Source organism: Ictidomys tridecemlineatus, chromosome 3 (assembly GCF_052094955.1).
Source record: "Ictidomys tridecemlineatus isolate mIctTri1 chromosome 3, mIctTri1.hap1, whole genome shotgun sequence".
NCBI lineage: Eukaryota > Metazoa > Chordata > Mammalia > Rodentia > Sciuridae > Ictidomys > Ictidomys tridecemlineatus.
The window spans coordinates 41,456,299-41,473,642 of record NC_135479.1 but is presented as its reverse complement, the minus strand read 5'-3'; the positions used below and the strand labels follow the sequence as shown (position 1 = coordinate 41,473,642).

Here is a 17,344-nt window from a genome sequence, read left to right as displayed (position 1 = left end):
TCATATGTGGGCTAATATCTGTAGGATAAGTTCCCCCGAGGGAAATTTCTGAGTGAAAGTAATCCACATTTGTCATTTTGAAAGATGTAATGAAATTGCCCTACATAGAAATTGGACTCTTTTATACTCTCACCAACAACATCTCAGAGTGTTTTCAACATGCAAGTGTTTCATTGAATGCTTATCATGTCCCACATACATTGGGTGGTTAAAAAGTCAGGGCCAGGCCTGGTGGTGCGTACCTATAATCCCATGGACTCGGGAGGCTGAGGCAGGAGGATTTCAAGTTCCAGTGCAGCTTGGGCCACAGAAGGAGAACCTGTCTAAAAATAAAATATAATTTTAAAAAAAGGATTGAGGATGTAGCTTGCCAAAAAGTCTCCCAGAGTTCATTCCCCAGTACTTAAAAAAATAATAATAATAAATTTTTAAAAAGTAGACTCAACTGTCAATGGCTTCCAATGACTTCCCATTGCTGTTAATGCAGAGAGCAGTCCCTTCACCACCTTGTATGACCCATGAGCTCCCTATAAACCCAGCCTAATTGCTCTCTCCTTGCCTGCCTGTTTGGTTCTTTCTTGTGTGATCCAACCCCAGCATCCCCAGCCATGTTTAGTTCTTCAAACCTGCTGAGCTCCCTCCCAGCATATGATCTTGTGCATAAAAGCCCACATGCTGGAAGGACCTTCTCCCACCTTTAATCCTTTGGCTCTCAATTCAACCAGCATTTCCCCTGGATTCCTTCTCTCACCTCCATGTCTATACTCCATGTACTTCTTGTAGGCCCAGAGCCATTATCCATTTTTTTTTCTCTGATTGTTTAGTTAGAGTTGGTCTTTCTTGCTGGCCTGTGAGATCCATGGAGTCAGGAACTATTACCTTTGGAATGACCACTCGATGTCAATTTATGTCCAGGTCCTTGGTGTCCTGAACAAAGAATTGAGCAAGGACTGGGATGGTGGCTCAGTGGTAGAGTGCTCGCCTAGCACAGGCAGGACCTGGGTTCGAGCCTCAACACCACATAAAAATAAAGCCATTGTGTTGTGTCTATCTACACCTAAAAAATAAATATTTTTTTTAAAAAAAGAATTGAGCAAGACACACAGAAGTAACAGAGTACAGCTTCATTGAAGGTAAAGACTGCACTCAATTTTATAGATGTTTTCTATGTGTTGGTGCTGAACAGAGTGGGCCAAGGGAGAGAGAGAACCAAGATCCCAAAGTCTGGAAATTGGGGTCTTACATCCTGAACTGTGGAGTGTTCTCTTCCCCATATGGACTTGATGGAAGACCTTACCCCATTTTTTTTCCCATTGGTTATCTTACAATACCTACTTAGAATATTTTCTACCCACCACCCTCAATTGATTACTTTAGAAAACCTAATTAGAATACTGACCAGTTTACTTCCATTGGTCATTTTAAAATTTGAACCTGTGACAGGAGTTGTCATAGTGATAAGACTTCAGTGGTGGGAGTTGTCACAGTAATGGGATTTATTGTAAACAAGGACAGGAACTCATATCCTGCTCTTGTCCTCCGGTGGCTTCTTTTTAATACCCTGTCTCTGCCATCTTGGTGTCCCTGAACTCCTACCTAACAGAACCATGTCTGCTTTTTTTCCTCAGAGTATCTTCAAAGCTTAGCACTGCACTTGGCTCCTGGGAGGCACTCTGCAAATATTTGCAGTTTGAATGTATTCAAACAAAAACATGGAGAAATTTCCAATGAGTTCTGCTAAGTGAAAGAAGCCAGATTCCCAAGGCTACTTACTTTGGGTGTCTGTGGATTGGACATTCTAGGAAAGCCAAACCAGTAGGTCAGAGGCTGCCAAACATACCTGAGATACAAATCTGAGCCATAGGATATCTTTGAGCTTCTCCTTTGTCTGGAAAATGGGGTAATTGTATTCATCTCCTGAGGGTCTTGTGAGCACTCAGCACCAACACATAGAAAACATCTAGAGTTTTCTCTCCTTTCCTTTTTCCCCTTCAGGCAGATTGCTTTTGTAGATGGCTAATCTCATCTCTGGAGTGTTGGTTTGTACCAGTTTGCCTGCTAAAAGGGGCCCTTAGCTTCAGATTCTGGAGCCCCCTGGGGACCCACGGATGCTGATACTTAGAAATCAAGATCAAGTCCTTGTTCACTGGGTGTTGAAGATTAAACACCCAAGAAATCCCAAGGCAAGCATAGAAAAGAAGTTTTATTTAAGGAACAGAACAGAAATAGTAGATTATTCCGGAGAGGAGCCAGGACCCAGAGCTGGTGTCTGGGGTGGGGCACATGGGAGGATGTGGAGGGTGTCTTGCCCCCTTTATAGATCTCAGTTTTCCTCCCTCTCCCAATTCCTGTCTTCCCTACGTGACCAAAAGGCAGGCATATCTCTCCCTATCCTCCATACCTGCCCTAAAGGCAGGAAATGAGCGCCCAGGTTGTGCTCATTAGTAACTCCTTGTGTTGGGAGGATGGATTCCCCAGGGGTGATGGTAAAAGGTTGAGAGGGGGGAAGTGCTCTGGAGGTGTTAGCCTCCCATATCCTTTTCTCTGATAATTAGCCCCAGATCATTCATCATCTGTGCTCACCACTTGTCCTTTACCCCTCTCTTCCGGGCCACTGTTGTGTTGAGGGTAACTTGAGTAGTGGTCTCATCTTGATCCATCCTGGGGCAAATTATAAAACCATGATCTTCTTCCTAAAAATCCTCTCTCTTGTGTGTAATTAGGGCTGATCATTTTAACTTCAAAATACTGTAGTTTCATCTAAACAGGGAACAAGGGGCTGGGCCTTTGAAGTTATTGTTGTTAATAGAGTGCCCTCTGTGTCCACTGGCTGGTAAGTTCTCCCCCTCTTTCCTTCTGATGTTTGTCCTGAAATGCCTTACAGGAGTCTGGGACCCTTCCACTCTAATTGGGATTTGAAGATAAGCTCAGCCCATTTAGCATCTACGGAGCACATATGCTCAACAGAATCTGCTATGTTCTAACAGATGGCTGGTCACACACCATGAAACAACTTTAGAATAATTATGATATAATAATGAAATTTGCTAAGAGAATTGATCTTAAGTGTTCTGAACACACACACACACAGGATAACTGTATGAGGTGATGGATGTGTTAATCAGCTTCTTAGTGGTAATCATTTCACAATGAATATGTGTATCAAGACGTCATGGTGGCTATCTTAAATATGTGTGATTTGTAATTGTCACTAATACCTCAATAAAGTTGGAAAAATAGTCAAGGGGGAAAAAATAGCACATTCCTTCTCACAAAGGGTCCCATGGCAATAAGCCCTAGATTGGGAGGTACCTCCCTTTGCAAACCTGTATTACCTGCAATTGTTTTTATCCCTGGCAATAGCTGGGACCACCTGGAGGGAGGGGCTTAAAATGCTGATGCCTGGCCCCACCCAACACCAATTAAATGAGAATCTGTAGGGAGGACCTTGGGCATGAAATGTTTTAAAAGACCCCTTGTGATTCTTTTTCTCATTTCATATTTTTCTTAGCCTTTTCCAAATAATTAAGACAATAGATACCAAACAGACACAGAGGCCAACTGAAGAACACTATATTTTTAAATAGTGTTGTAAATATTCAAAAACAGGTGAGGCAAGATCTGGTCTCCAAACACATACAAACAAACACACCAAAACAAAGATGGGAGTCTCACACTTAAGAGTACTGTATTTTCTCAAGAGCAAAACTGTTTTTGACATAAAATACTATACTGGAAATAAACCCCAAACAAATTTTGTAAATAGAAAGATTTTTTACAAAAAAAATTTTTTTTTGGTTCATTTTTGGTGGCACTGGGGATTGAACCCAGGGCCTTAGCATGTGCTAGTCAAGTGCTTTGCCAACTGAACCATATCCCCAGCCTGTAAATAGGAAGTTTGGTGTTTTTAAAAATTATTTATTTATTTATTAGTACTGGGGATTAAACTCAGGAGCACTCAAATCACTGAGCCACATCCCCAGTCCTATTTTGTATTTTATTTAGAGACAGGGTCTCACTGAGTTGCTTAGTGCCTAGCTTTTTTGCTGAGGCTGGCTTTGAACTCACAATCTTCCTGCCTCACCCTCCTGAGCCACTGAGATTATAGGCCTGTGCCACCACATCCAGCTGAGGAAGATTTTCAAGATCAGAATTTACATAATATAAAAACATCTGTTGGGCTGGGGATGTGGCTCAAGCGGTAGCGCGCTCGCCTGGCATGCTTGCAGCCCGGGTTCGATCCTCAGCACCACATACCAACAAAGATGTTGTGTCCGCCGAGAACTAAAAAATAAATATTAAAAATTCTCTCTCTCTCCCCCTCTCTCACTCTCTCTTTAAAAAAAAAAAAAAAAAACATCTGTCACAATGTATCCCACTGTCTCATCTGCCGTTATGAGAATCCAGGGGTGATTTAAGGTGAAAAAAAGAATTTGATAATGAAAGCATTATTTTATCCTGAGACCATAAGGCACATTGTGAAACCATGATATTCTTCCTAAAAATCCTCTCTCCTGTGTGCAATTAGGGCTGACCATTTTACTTCAAAATGTTCATTTCATCTAAATAACTTTAGGCCAATAAAGTAATAAACCATTCTTTTCAGCAATAAACAGAAATATCAGTACAAGTAAAATCTGAGTATTTAGCCATTTAAATTGATACTGAAGTTGCTTACTTATATCCATATAAATCTAAATAAAATCAATATAAATTTATGTCTATTATATAATTATTTCTGAAGCAATTTTTTTTTTTTTTTTGGTGATGGTGGTTGGTGTTGCTAGGGATTGCTAAGGTCCCAGGGCCTTGAGCATGTGAGGCAAGCACTCTACCAACTGAGCTATATCCCCAGCCCCTGAAGGCATTATTAAAGAAGTTTATTTTATATTTTTATCAACAACATTCTATTCAATTCCATATAATATTAAATATGATTTTGGTGATTCTGTTTCACACACGCCAAATATGTACAGGGATATGAGATTTGAGTTAGAAGAATTATTTCTATTGAAAGAATTCAGGGCTGGGCTTTAACTCAGAGGTAGAGCACTTGCCCAGCATGTGCAGGGCCCTAGGTTATATTACATCTCCAGCACTACATTAAAAAAAAAAAATAGGAAAAAAAATAAAAGATTTGGTGTATAAATTTGGTCTCCTGAGAAGTGAGCAGGGTTCATAAAATCACCTTTAGTGTGATTAGCCACATCACAAGATTTATCACAGAGCATTCTGAAGGTTCTTACATGCCCTATAAATAAAATACTGTGCCTCTTGCCTGTCAAAATTGAGTGCACCAACAGTAGATTCACAGCGGTGTGCAGAGGCCAGCTCACACCAAACGCCGTGGGCTGATTGTTAAACCTTCAGGAAATTTAGTTGGCCGTGGTAGTGCACACCTGCAATCCCAGAGAATAGGAAGGATGAGGGAGGAAGATCTCAAGTTTGAGATCAGCCTGGGCAACTTAGCAAGACCTTATCTCCCCATTAACTAAAAAGAGCTGGGGACACAGCTCAGTGGTGGAGTGCTTTCCTAGCATGCATGAGGCCCCAGTTTCAATCCCCAGTGAAACACAAATTCAGGAACTGAAGCAGATTGTTAAGCCATAGTAAGAGTTTTTTAGGGCACATAACTTCCCCCCAACCAGGCTAGCAGCACACCACTCACTGTCTACGATAGTATTTGTGATTTACCTACTACACTCATATTTTGGAAAGCACTTTCTTCCGACCCCTAACATGCCTGAAACTTTGCCTGGGTGCACACCCAGCTAAGGTAGGCCCACATGACAAAGGCCCAAGCATCCCTCTCCCTCCACAGCAGTGTCACTTGCAACTGACAACTTCCCCTGGTCCCTAGGACACCCATTAAGAGAGGTTTTCTCAATGAATGTATGCCTCTTCACTTGGAGCATGGATATTTGTTTTGTGACCAAATACTTCTTAGTGTATTTTTCTTTGTAATACGTGAACAAAGGGCTGGGGTTGTGGCTCAGCGGTAAAGCTCTTGCCTAACACATGTGAGGCACTGGGTTTGATCCTCAGCACTGCATAAAAGTAAATAAACAAAATAAAAGTATTGTGTCCATCTACAACTAAAAAAGGCCAACAAGGAACTCCAGGAGGCTGCACCAAGATCACCCACACTCTCCCAGAAATGCCAGGAACAAAGGGGCCACAGGACTCAGTTTTCTGGTACTGTCAGTTTTCCCATGTGCATGGATAGATACTCGGAGATTATGCGGAATGGACATCTCATTGTCTCTACAGAGGGTGGCCATGTCTTCTGTAGTCAGTGCCTCCGTGGTTCCCCCAAGAATGCTAACACTTGCCCAACTTGTAGGAAGTAGGCTAACCACAAATGGTACCATCCCATTTATATATGAAGTGTCAGAGCTGCTCAGGAGAAGCGGATGGACAGACAGCTCAGCCAGACCCTTCACATAGTATCTGCCTCCAATTTCCTAAGCTCAAAAAGACTGTTTCAAAACCAACAGCTCGAGATGTAAACTTCTCTTTTGCTTCCAATCTCCTTAGATGCTTTCGTTATCTTCAATTGTATGCTCTGGAGCTAGACCAGGGGTTTGGTTGGCAGAGCACGGTGGTGGCCCTTCCTCTGCAAGGGGCTGATGACAAATACTACTTGACAGCAATCCAGGAGATGTAGTGCTGTTAGTGTCCTTCTTAGAGCCTAATGTGACCTGTGGAGTGCCCATCCCATCCTGTCAGCTCACCAACTGTTTTCAGGAACCTCACCAGTGCTCCAACTTTCTCCACCTGGCATAGGACATTCGAGGTCAACAGGGCAGGCATGCATTTGGGTGTCCTCTCTTTCCTGATAAAATCTGTCCTGTGATGGCCACCTGCCCTCTAGTTCTCAGTTCTTACTGCCTATGTCTGCCCAAGCATAGGTACCAGGAGGTGGCAGCAGTAACTGTGCCCTTCCATGGTTTTGCCCAAGTCACTGACACCCCTGTTTCAAAGATGTTGGCCCACTGGCCCTGCTCCTGACTCGGCTTCTCACCCTCCCCCACAAATTGACACTTATTTCAGAAGCTGCTTTTCTGGGCAGCTGGGTTGTGATCCTTTGGACTTTTTTTTTTTTTTTTTTTTAATATTTAATTCTTCAGTTTTCGGTGGACACAACATCTTTGTTGGTATGTGGTGCTGAGGATCGAACCCGGGCCGCACGCATGCCAGGGGAGCGCACTACCGCTTGAGCCACATCCCCAGCCCCTCCTTTGGACTTTTGACTGCTCTCTAGGTTTGGTTGGCAGAGCACGGTGGTGGCTCTCTCTCTGCAAAGGCCTGATGACAACCTCTACTCCATAGGTGTGTGGGAGCCTGGGGTTCTCTGGGAGGCAACAAGGTAACCCAGAGTGACCCTGAGGCACAGGGTCAGGGTGGTCTGTAGGGAAGAGACCTCATGTGCAGTACAGGCCAGCCTCTGCTGCCACACCTCCTTCCTCAAGCCAAACCAACAGCCTTTGCATGTGAAACACCTTCCTAGTGTCCCTTCTAGCTTTGCAAGCAATAACCGAGCTGCAGGGCACTCTCCTGAAGGAGCCAGAGTTCACTTTAGATGGGGCTGCAGGAGCGCCCCTCCCCTATGTGAAAGAAAAAAGTTTCTTTCCTCACTCTGACTTCTCAGGCTCACCTCCTGTTAGTTTGAAAGAGAGTCAGGATTGTCCTGATGGAGTTGAAGAGGGTAGGAGCTTTTGTGCTCATCATAGTGATGGGCTGCGTGCCTGTCCCACACCCCTCCACCCCTGACATCATGGCCCTGAAGTCCCCTCTGGGCTTCATGGAAGTGCTCTTGTTGGGTTGTAGTGACACTAGACTTCAAGGGCTAAGGCAACGGTGAAGCTATCAACCCAGAGTTGTGGTGACACCCATTTAAATTTTTCTTTGTATTTTTATTTTTAAAGACAACTTATGTGATGAGTTATAAAAGTTTGCAATTACTTCATCCTAAATTAAATTGGGAAAAAATGGGTTTCGTTTCTACTAATGAGAAACTGCAGATTAGGAAAAGACTGATGTGGGAAAAGAAATTCCTTTCCTCGGTGTCTATAGTTCCGCTCTTTCTTTGTTACATTTAAACTGTATCCATGGACATCAGTCTGTTTTGGACTCCTCTGTTAGTGTTAAAGATGTAAATAAGGGCTGGGGATGTGGCTCAAGCGGTAGTGCACTCGCCTGGCATGCGTGTGGCCGGGGTTCAATTCCTCAGCACCACATACAAACAAAGATGTTGTGTCCACTGAAAACTAAAAAATAAATATTAAAATTCTCGGGAAAGGGAAAAAAATAATACAAGGGGGAGGAATGAATTACAGTAGAGGGGGTAGAGAGAGAAGAGGGGAGGGGAGGGGAGGGGAGGGGGGATAGTAGAGGATAGGAAAGGCAGCAGAATACAACAGACATGAGTATGTCAATATGTAAATCAATGGAAGTGTAACTGATGTGATTCTGCAAGCTGTATACGGGGTAAAAATGGGAGTTCATAACCCACTTGAATCAAAATGTGAAATATGATATATCAAGAACTATGTAATGTTTTGAACAACCAACAATAAAAAAAATAAAAAATAAATAAATAAAATTCTCTCTCTCTCTCTCTTAAAAAAAAAGATGTAAATAAAACTATTAATTTGGAGGCTGGGATTGTGGCTTAGTTGTACAGTGCTCGCCTAGCACGTGTGAGGCACTGGGATTGATCTTCAGCACCATAAAAAATAAATAAATAAATAAAATAAAGGCATTGTGTCCATCTACAACTAAAAATAAATTTTTTTAAAAAACCCATTAATTTGGACCGAAAAAAAAAAAATACAAGTGACAATAAATATGGGGGGAAAGGTTCACTCACACATTGCTGGTGGGACTGCAAAATGGTGCAACCACTCTGGAAAGCAGTATGGAGAAAAAAACTTGGAATGGAACCACCATTTGACCCAGTTATCCCTCTCTTCAGTCTATACCCAAAGGACTTAATATCAGCATACTGCAGTGACTTGGCCACATCAATGTTTATAGCAGCTCAATTTACAATAGCTAAGCTATGGAACCAACCTAGGTGCCCTTCAACCTAGGTGAATGGATAAGTAAAATGTGGTATATACACAATGGAATATTACTTAGCCATAAAGCAAAATGAAATTATGGCATTTGCTGGGAAAGGGATGGAACTGGAGACTATCATGCTAAGTGAAATAAACCAATCCCCCCAAATCCAAACACTGAATGTTCTCTCTAATATGTGGATGCTAACACACAATAAGTGGGTGGGGAGAATAAAAGTTCATTGGATTAGACAAAGGGGAATGAAGGGAAGGAAGGAGGGATGGGAACAGGAGAAACAGTAGAATGAATTGGACATAACTTTCCTATGTTCATATGTGAATACATGAACAGCGAAACCCCACATCATGTACAACCACAAGAATGGGATCCTAAGTTATACCCCATGTATGTATAATATGTCAAAATACACTGCACTGTCATGTATATCTGAACAGAAAGATCCCAGGCAACTCTGCTCACCAGGGGTCAACCCTTGAGAACCATTAAAACAAAGCAAAGAGATAACAATTTGTATAATTCTTTGTGTTTCCTATTGCGTTGACTAACAGGTTAAGGAAAGGGACATATGCATGTATAATATGTCAGAATACATTCTACTGTCATGTATATCTAAAAAGAACAAAAATTTTTAAAAAGGGAAATAGCATTTGCCTTTCTACAATTATGCAAGGTAGTCTTACTTAATACTTACTGTACCCTTAATGTTACCTCATTTTATGGATGAGAAAACTGAAGTTAACGCTGGATGAAATGCTCAGAGTTTTACAATGAGGTGAATCTGGGACTCAAATGCAAGTTTGTCCAACTCCAAAATGTAGATTCCATTTGTTACACTTTGCTTCCTACTAACAGTGTTTGGCCATAATAATTTAATGTATTTTTTCCAGAAATTCAGTTATACAGAGTTCAGTCCACTGGTCTAGACCAAGATTTTGTGGTTTTTTGAGCCTCGTTTTCCTCCTATTACCCACCTTGAAGTCTCACGGTGAGAAATTCAGACAACACACTTAATCCACTTGGCAATGGCAAAGGTTAGGCACACAACACTTGACGGCAGTGTCACCATCCAATAGCTGTTTGCTCCTCTTCCTTCATGCCATCACTAATTTTAAGTGACTCAGAAAATATGTTCCTCTCCTTCTCTGTGTCAGCCACATTAACCAGAACTTATTCTGAACATGTGTTTGAGCTGTCTGTACATCTCCTATTGGCGCCTATTCTATTGAAGAGTACTGTGAATAGCAAATAACATGTAAGATGCACAGAATCAGTTAGCTAGGAAGTAAATATTTATTGAGCATCTACAATGTGCTAAGCCTGGGGATAGAGTCATGAGGCAGAGTCCTTCCTGAAAGGATCTTACACAATAGTTCTTAACATCCAGGGCCTCAAGCGAGCTAGGCAAGCACTCTACCATAGGAGCTGCATCCCCAGCCCTGCACAATCATTCTTACTGCTTTTTTTTTTGAGGTGGCAGGGATTACACCCCCACCATCACCCCCTGCCCACTGCTTTCATAAAACCCCTAGCACTGCCTTTCCAATACTGCTCTGCTTTACTGTTTTGGATTCTGTTTTCATTATGTCGTCTGGGAGTCAGTGAATTGGCCGGGAACTTGAAATCCCGTGTTTGGACTCCCAACAGCTCAGTTTCCACCCAAATAGACTTGCAAATGTGCTTCTAGCAAAGTGCTTCTGGCTGGCCTTATCACCCAAGATGCTGCAGTTCTGCATGTGGCTGGCTGCCACTCACTCCCAAGGCAGCAGAAGCTGGATTATTGTAGCAACTTCCTAAATGGTCTCCCCACTTATCCTTGTACCCCCTGATAGTTTATTTTTAACCCTGGCTGTCAGAGGGACTTTCAGGAATTGGGAATTGAACCCACAGGATGATTCTTTTAGTATGAATGAGTCAGATCACGCCACTCCCTTGTTCATAGCCCCCTCTTGGTTCCTTATCTCGAGATCTGACAAAATTCAACACTCTTAGAGTGGTCTACAAGCTGCACGTGAGTCCCTGTGACCTCGCATATCGTTTGAAGAGTACTCTGGTTACCGCTGTTTACTGTGAAGTCCTTGCTTCCCGGAAAGCTGAAGTATAACACAAGAGAAGCATGCCCGGGCGAGCGTAGAGTGGACAGTGGAAGGCTTTATTAAAGGAAAGCAGAAAAGACACCCCCCACCTCAGGAAGAAGGGAACCCAAAAGGCAAAATCCGTGGAAAGGGGAGGTCTTCTTCCTTTTATATCTAAGTTCTTCTTTTCTCCTCCCACATTCCTGTTCTGCATTCCCCTCTATTCTGATGTGATGGGGGATGCAGGTGGGAAGGCCAAAAGGTGGGAAACAGGTGGGCCAGTAGGGCAAGGCTGAGTGATCTGGGCAGGAAGGCCTAGGATGATGGTTTGATGAACCTCTCCCTGTTCTGCTGGGAGCTGCTTCATTAACAGGGGTCCGGGGCCTTGGGGACATTAACATTTTGGTAGTTCTGATGAAGTTCTGGTTTGCCAGGCTTAGATCGGACTCCATTTTCTTTACTAGACTCTAGATTAGACCCGATTTACCTAACTACACTAACTACCTATCTTTAAATCTGGCTTCATCCCGCCCCCCCTAATCTGAGGAACTCCTTACTGCTGTAAGGAAATGGGACGATGATGATCGTCTGGCTTCTTCAAGCTGGAAGGGGGCGGCGTGCAGCAAGCAGATTGGAGTTCCCCCTTTAAAAATCGGGTCTATCGAGTGGTCCAGTAGAGAAGTCCGATTGAGAAGCAACAGGCTAGAGGGCCATTTGAGTGATGGGTGGTCTATAAGAGAAACGAGAGTTATTAGTCCTGGAATAAGGTTAATGCAACAGTAAATGCCACAGCATAGGAATATGCCAACGAGTCTGATGACGGCGACAGAGACTAACAATGTTTCCCACCAGGAGGTACCAGAGAACCAGGAGCTAAGAATTGTTCCTGGTGATAAGGTTGGCAAGGACATGGCTTCTACCTGAGCATGTAAATCTTTAAGGGTATTAGTCAACGTTGCCAGAATTGTCACGAGATGTAAACACAACATTCAGTTTTAAGAATGGCACAAGGTCTGCCTTGGGCTGCAGTGGGGACATCTAAGGCTATCCGGTTTGGAAGATGGCCTTCCTCATAAGCGTTACTTCAGTGATAGGGAGAGAGAAGCTTGCCTCCACCTCTCGGAGGGCAGTGTGGTATAATTGTTTAAGGTTTCCATGTGCCACATAATAAACAGTGAAGCTAGATGATCATACCCACCAACACAGACTGTCCCCATCTATGTTTGAGACTGGGGAGGTTTGCTGGCTGTTCTACATTTGGAGTCCATCTCCCTTGCATCCAGGGATACCCAACAATAATACATCTCCCTATGCAGCCTGGGGAAAAGCCAGGGCCATAAGTTACTTTCATATACCCATTGAGTTCCATTGGGTGCTGGCCAAATAATTCTAGGTCTAGAGAGCCAGACTGTTCCAAACTAGTCATTGGCTTGTAAAAAAACACAATTTGTTGGAGTATAGGAGTATCCTTCCTCGGTTCCTTGGGAAGGAGAATTAGTTTTCTCTACCCTTCCTGAGGATTGAGATCTCCAAAGCTGCTCCATTGTCACTCTGTAGGCTTCGAGGCAACCCAAATTGTGGGATTATTTCTTGTAATCCTTAGCTAGGGTTTGGCCAAACAGGTGAGGGCTATCTCTAAATCCCTGGGGTAATACTGTCCAGGTTAATTGAGATCCACTATCTGGTTCCTCAAAGGCAAATAGATATTGCAATTAGGAGTCTAAAGGTATACAGAAAAAGGCATCTTTGAAATCCAACATAGTAAACCAAGCAGTGGCTGCTGGAATCTCGGATAACCGAGTATACGGATTAGGAACCACAGGGAGGATTAGGAACCACAGGGCGGAGAGGAACAATTGCTTTGGTTAATTATTCTGAGGTCCTGGACTAGGCACCATTCCCCATTGGGTTTTTGAATTCCTAAAATGGGTGTGTTACACGGGCTGTTGCAGGGCGCTAAAAGTTTCTGTCCTTTGAAGTTCTAAAGGATCTTTAATAAGCCTCCCCCCTTTTTTTTGCCTCTGGGTGTAGGGGACATTATCTCTGATGTGGAAAAACAGAGGGATCTTTTAAGACTATTTTGATTGGGACTGCACTTTTTGTCTGATTTTGTCCTCCGTGGCCCTCACTTCAGGGTTCAGATTACATTCTAATAAAAGCAAACATCACGGGCCTTGTTGCCCCAAATTCCTTGTAATGGACGTCTGAAGTTTTGAAAGTAAGTCTCTTCCCAATAAAGGACATTCTGGGACAATCAGAAATGCATGCGAAAACATCATCCTGTCCACTTACAACTCAGTGGGGGTGTAAACTTCCTGGTAATAGGCCATCCAGACGCTCCTTGACTGGTACAATATTAGGGGAAAGAGGTCCGGGTAAGAAGTGAGTACAGAAGAAGTGGTGCCAGTATCAAAGAGGAAGTCAACCTCTTGGCTCCTTAGAGAGATGCATGCCCGGGGCTCACAGAATTGACCCTGGGCCCATCAGGCCTGTGTGGAGGAGTCAGGCTTCGAGGACCTACGTCCCTGGGGACAGTCACTCCTCCAGTGATTGCCTTGACACTTAGGGCAGGGCTTTGGGGGTGGTAGTTTTGCCCGTGGGCAATCCCGTTTGAAATGTCCTCCCTCTCCACAATGGAAACAAGTCCCTTTTGTGGACTGAGGAGCATTTCTGCCTCCCTTTTCACCCTGGGAGCTGACTCCTCTAAGAGAGGATACCAGGGTTTCAGTCCTTTTTCTGTCTCTGCGCTCTTTCTCCTTCTTTTCCTCTAGGTCTCTATTATAAAAAATGGAAGTAGCAAGTCGGAGGATGTCATCTAAAGATTGATCAGGGCCATATGCCCATTTTTGTAACTTCCTCCGAATGTCTGGGGCTGACTGAGTGATAAATTTGTCCTTTAAAAGTAGTTGGCCCTCTATGGATTCAGGATCCACGGTGGTGTGTTTTCTCATTGCCTCCCTGAGTTTCTCCATGAAAATAGCAGGGCTTTCCTGGGGGCCCTGAATGATTTCCGAAACCTTCGAATAGTTAACGGGCTTTTGCTTGATTCTCCTGAGGGCCTCAAGGACCAACATTTGGAAATGTCTAATTTTCCAAGCATCCTGTTTATCATTGGGGTCCCAGTCAGGATCATTTCTGGGAACTGCCTGTGCTCCGGATGGATAATTGGGTTTGCTCCTGGTCTGTGCCGCTGGGGCATGAGCAAGGTACAGGTCATCTCCAAACTGTTCAGCTGCTCTTAGGGCGGCTTCCTTCTCATTGGAAGTTAAAGTCTGGTTGAGTAATAGCATAATATCTTTCCAGGTGAAGTCAAACACCTGGCATAGATTTTGAAATACCTCAATATATTTATCTGGATCCTCTGAAAATCTCCCTAAGTCTGTTTTTATCTGTCTTAGGTATTGAAGGGAGAAGGGGGTACGTGCTTTGATGGGTCCAAATTCTCCTCCTGGCATCTCTGGGAAGAGTAATACATTTGATCTGACTATTATGTCAAATAGAGAGAGGCCAGGGTATGGGAGACAGGAGGGCCACTGCTGGACACCAGCAGGGGATGGAGATTTCATGGGTCCTCCCAATTCTTTCTCCTCAGTAGGTGACTCCTTAAGATTTTCTCTCTTCATGGCAGAGGTCACAGCCAAGTCTACTTTACATTGTTGGCATAATTTGGGGTTTTCCCTTAGGGCAAAGAAAGCCTGCACATATGGCACCTCACACCATTTCCCTTCCCTTTTGCAAAATTTATCCAGCTGTAAAATTGTATTAAAATTGATACTTCCCTCTGGTGGCCAGGATTCTCCATCAGGGAGTTTGTATTGAGGCCAGGCCTGGCGGCAGAAGAAAATGAGGCGCTTTTTCTTGAGCGTCTGTGGGTCAAACTGATCCCAGTTTTTCAATATGCAGGTGAGTGGTGCACCTGGCCCACTGGAGAGAGAAGCTCCCATCTGAGTGAGAAGAGAAAAAAAAAAAAAAAAACAACAGGATTCAGGCACTCCTGTGGGAGAAAACTGTTCCTATTAGGGACATCTCCCAAAGCTTTGGTCCAGAAAACCCATCTCTCTCTCTCATCGAGCTTTGCCAAGGTTGTTTCTGGCCTCCTTTTGAGAAAGTGCTAGGGTCCCAGTTTGCCCTGTGCCAGAGACCCTGGGAGGATCCAGACTTAAATGCCTCCCTCTGGCAGCTTAAAGAGAACACAGCATATTTTAAGCATCGGAATGGTAATGGGGAAATTTTAAACAGACTAGTGAAACTTACCTATGCAAACGATTCTGGTCCCAGTGGGGGATCCAGGGGTCCTGAAGGAGGAGTGGCGTCAGAGAGACTGGAAGACAGGTTGCAAGTTACGAACAGCCTCCAGAAAAAATCTGCTGCCCCTAGAGGGGCCTTTATTTTTATACCTTTTTTACAGGTATTTTTTCAGGAAGTTAATGGATAGCCTCAAAGCCCCAAACTTCTTTGATTTACATGATTTTCAAGAGTTACAATCTTTTCTGACATATATATTGATTACCTAAGATATGGAGTACATTGTTTAAAATATTTTCCAGTAACCTTAGCCAATCATGATTAAGCTTTTACATTTTTACCTCAATCACTAGGTGCTAGACTATGCAACTAGACTACATGTCTCCTGACCTATTATTCACTTTTAACTTTAGCATACCTATAATTATTTCATTAACCTTTAACCTTAAAGCACATCTCTGATTATTGGAAAGCTTTCTTACTTCTAAACTAAAATCCCAATAAACACACTTAAAATAGTGAAAGTCCATTACTTAAAAAGCCTACTACTCTGAAGTGCCTCTAAAATATATCTATGTTAATCTTACATTATTTTATTTTTAGTTTCCAAGGTAATTTTCCTTTTTCATATGACCTATTTAACTGCTTTCTTAAAGAGTTTCCTTGATCCTTGGTCAAAGCACACCAATTCTTTTGTCTTTGTAATCTTTAGCTAAAGGACAGGCTTTGCACCTCAACCCATTTGTCATTTATATTAACTGTGTTTTCCATTCTCATCATGAATTCCTGTGTGAGGCAAAGGAGGGGCGGTTGGTGGGGGGAATGTATGTTGCACAGATTGAGGCTTTAGAATGGGGGGGATGGTGGGGGGGCTTAATGTAAATTGTTATGCTTTTCACAATCTTTTCCCCATGAATTTCTTGAGGAATAACACTATTGTTTGTATTCCGGGAGACACTGAAACACACCTTGTGGCATGTCTTAATCATATCCTTAGTCTCCTCATTCTGGGAAATTTCCTGCAATCTCAGGCAACACGTACTTTTATGATTGACTGACATATGCCCTATTGTCCATATCATGAGTATTATAAACAAAACACTTAACATTCCCTGCGAACCAGATGGTGCGGCCCTGCCACAGCATCCCCCCTGCTGTGACCCTGTCAGACAGGGGGTGCAGGAATGCCTTCATTAGCCTGAGGGGAACCTGGGCACCTTCTTACTAATCATCCCATGTCTCTCTTAGTCCTACCATCTTAATTGCTAGTGTTTCTGACCGGCAAAGGAAGGGGAGCATCCAGGAGAGAATGGATGCGGGGTTGAGAGTGGCCTACATGGAGGCAAAGTAATTGGCCTCAGTGCCATTCATCTACCAATCACCCTAGATACCCCTTAGGGCTGTCGGGAGGGGGTTCAAGAGAAAGGAACCAAACTCCTTCCTCTACCTCCACGCCTCCAAGGCAGATGGGGACTAGGGACACTATGTACTCAATGCCAATTGCTCTCCTCCTCAGCTTTGGCAGAATCCAACATGTCTGCTCCGTATCAAACAGGTGATTGAGAGCTGCTGACAGACCCAGCCTGTCAAAATTGGGAGCCATCTCGCCACAAAGACATGAAAAGCTAATTTCGGCTTTACTATAAATTACTGCAAATTCTGAACTAGCTTGGAATGCCTGCCTGTGCCTTGGAACTCACCCATGTCTGGCTTTCCCTGACCAGATAGCAACCCTCTCTGAAACTTTGGTGATGCCTCACAAATCTTGGCCTTCCCTAGCCAGATAACGAATCTCTGAGGCTTTAATGACCTTCATAAATTCTGATGTTGGGCCAGCAAAAATATAAACTAGCATTTGTGTTATGCTCGTCAGAATCTGTAAACCCTGAAAAACCAGCCTCTACCTTAGAGCAAAGCCTGTCCAAGGAAGGGGCTTGACC

At 43.4% G+C, this 17,344-nt stretch overlaps 1 protein-coding gene across 1 annotated transcript; it reads right to left on the bottom strand.

Annotated features, from left to right (window-relative positions):
• Positions 1–11,257: 11,257 nt before the first annotated feature.
• LOC120884170 (uncharacterized) lies at positions 11,258–14,743 on the bottom strand. The gene has a single exon (XM_040269161.2). The coding sequence runs from the start codon at positions 14,723–14,725 to the stop codon at positions 13,643–13,645; it is 1,083 nt and encodes a 360-aa protein (XP_040125095.2). The 5' UTR covers positions 14,726–14,743; the 3' UTR covers positions 11,258–13,642.
• Between the last annotated feature and the right edge of the window lie 2,601 nt (positions 14,744–17,344).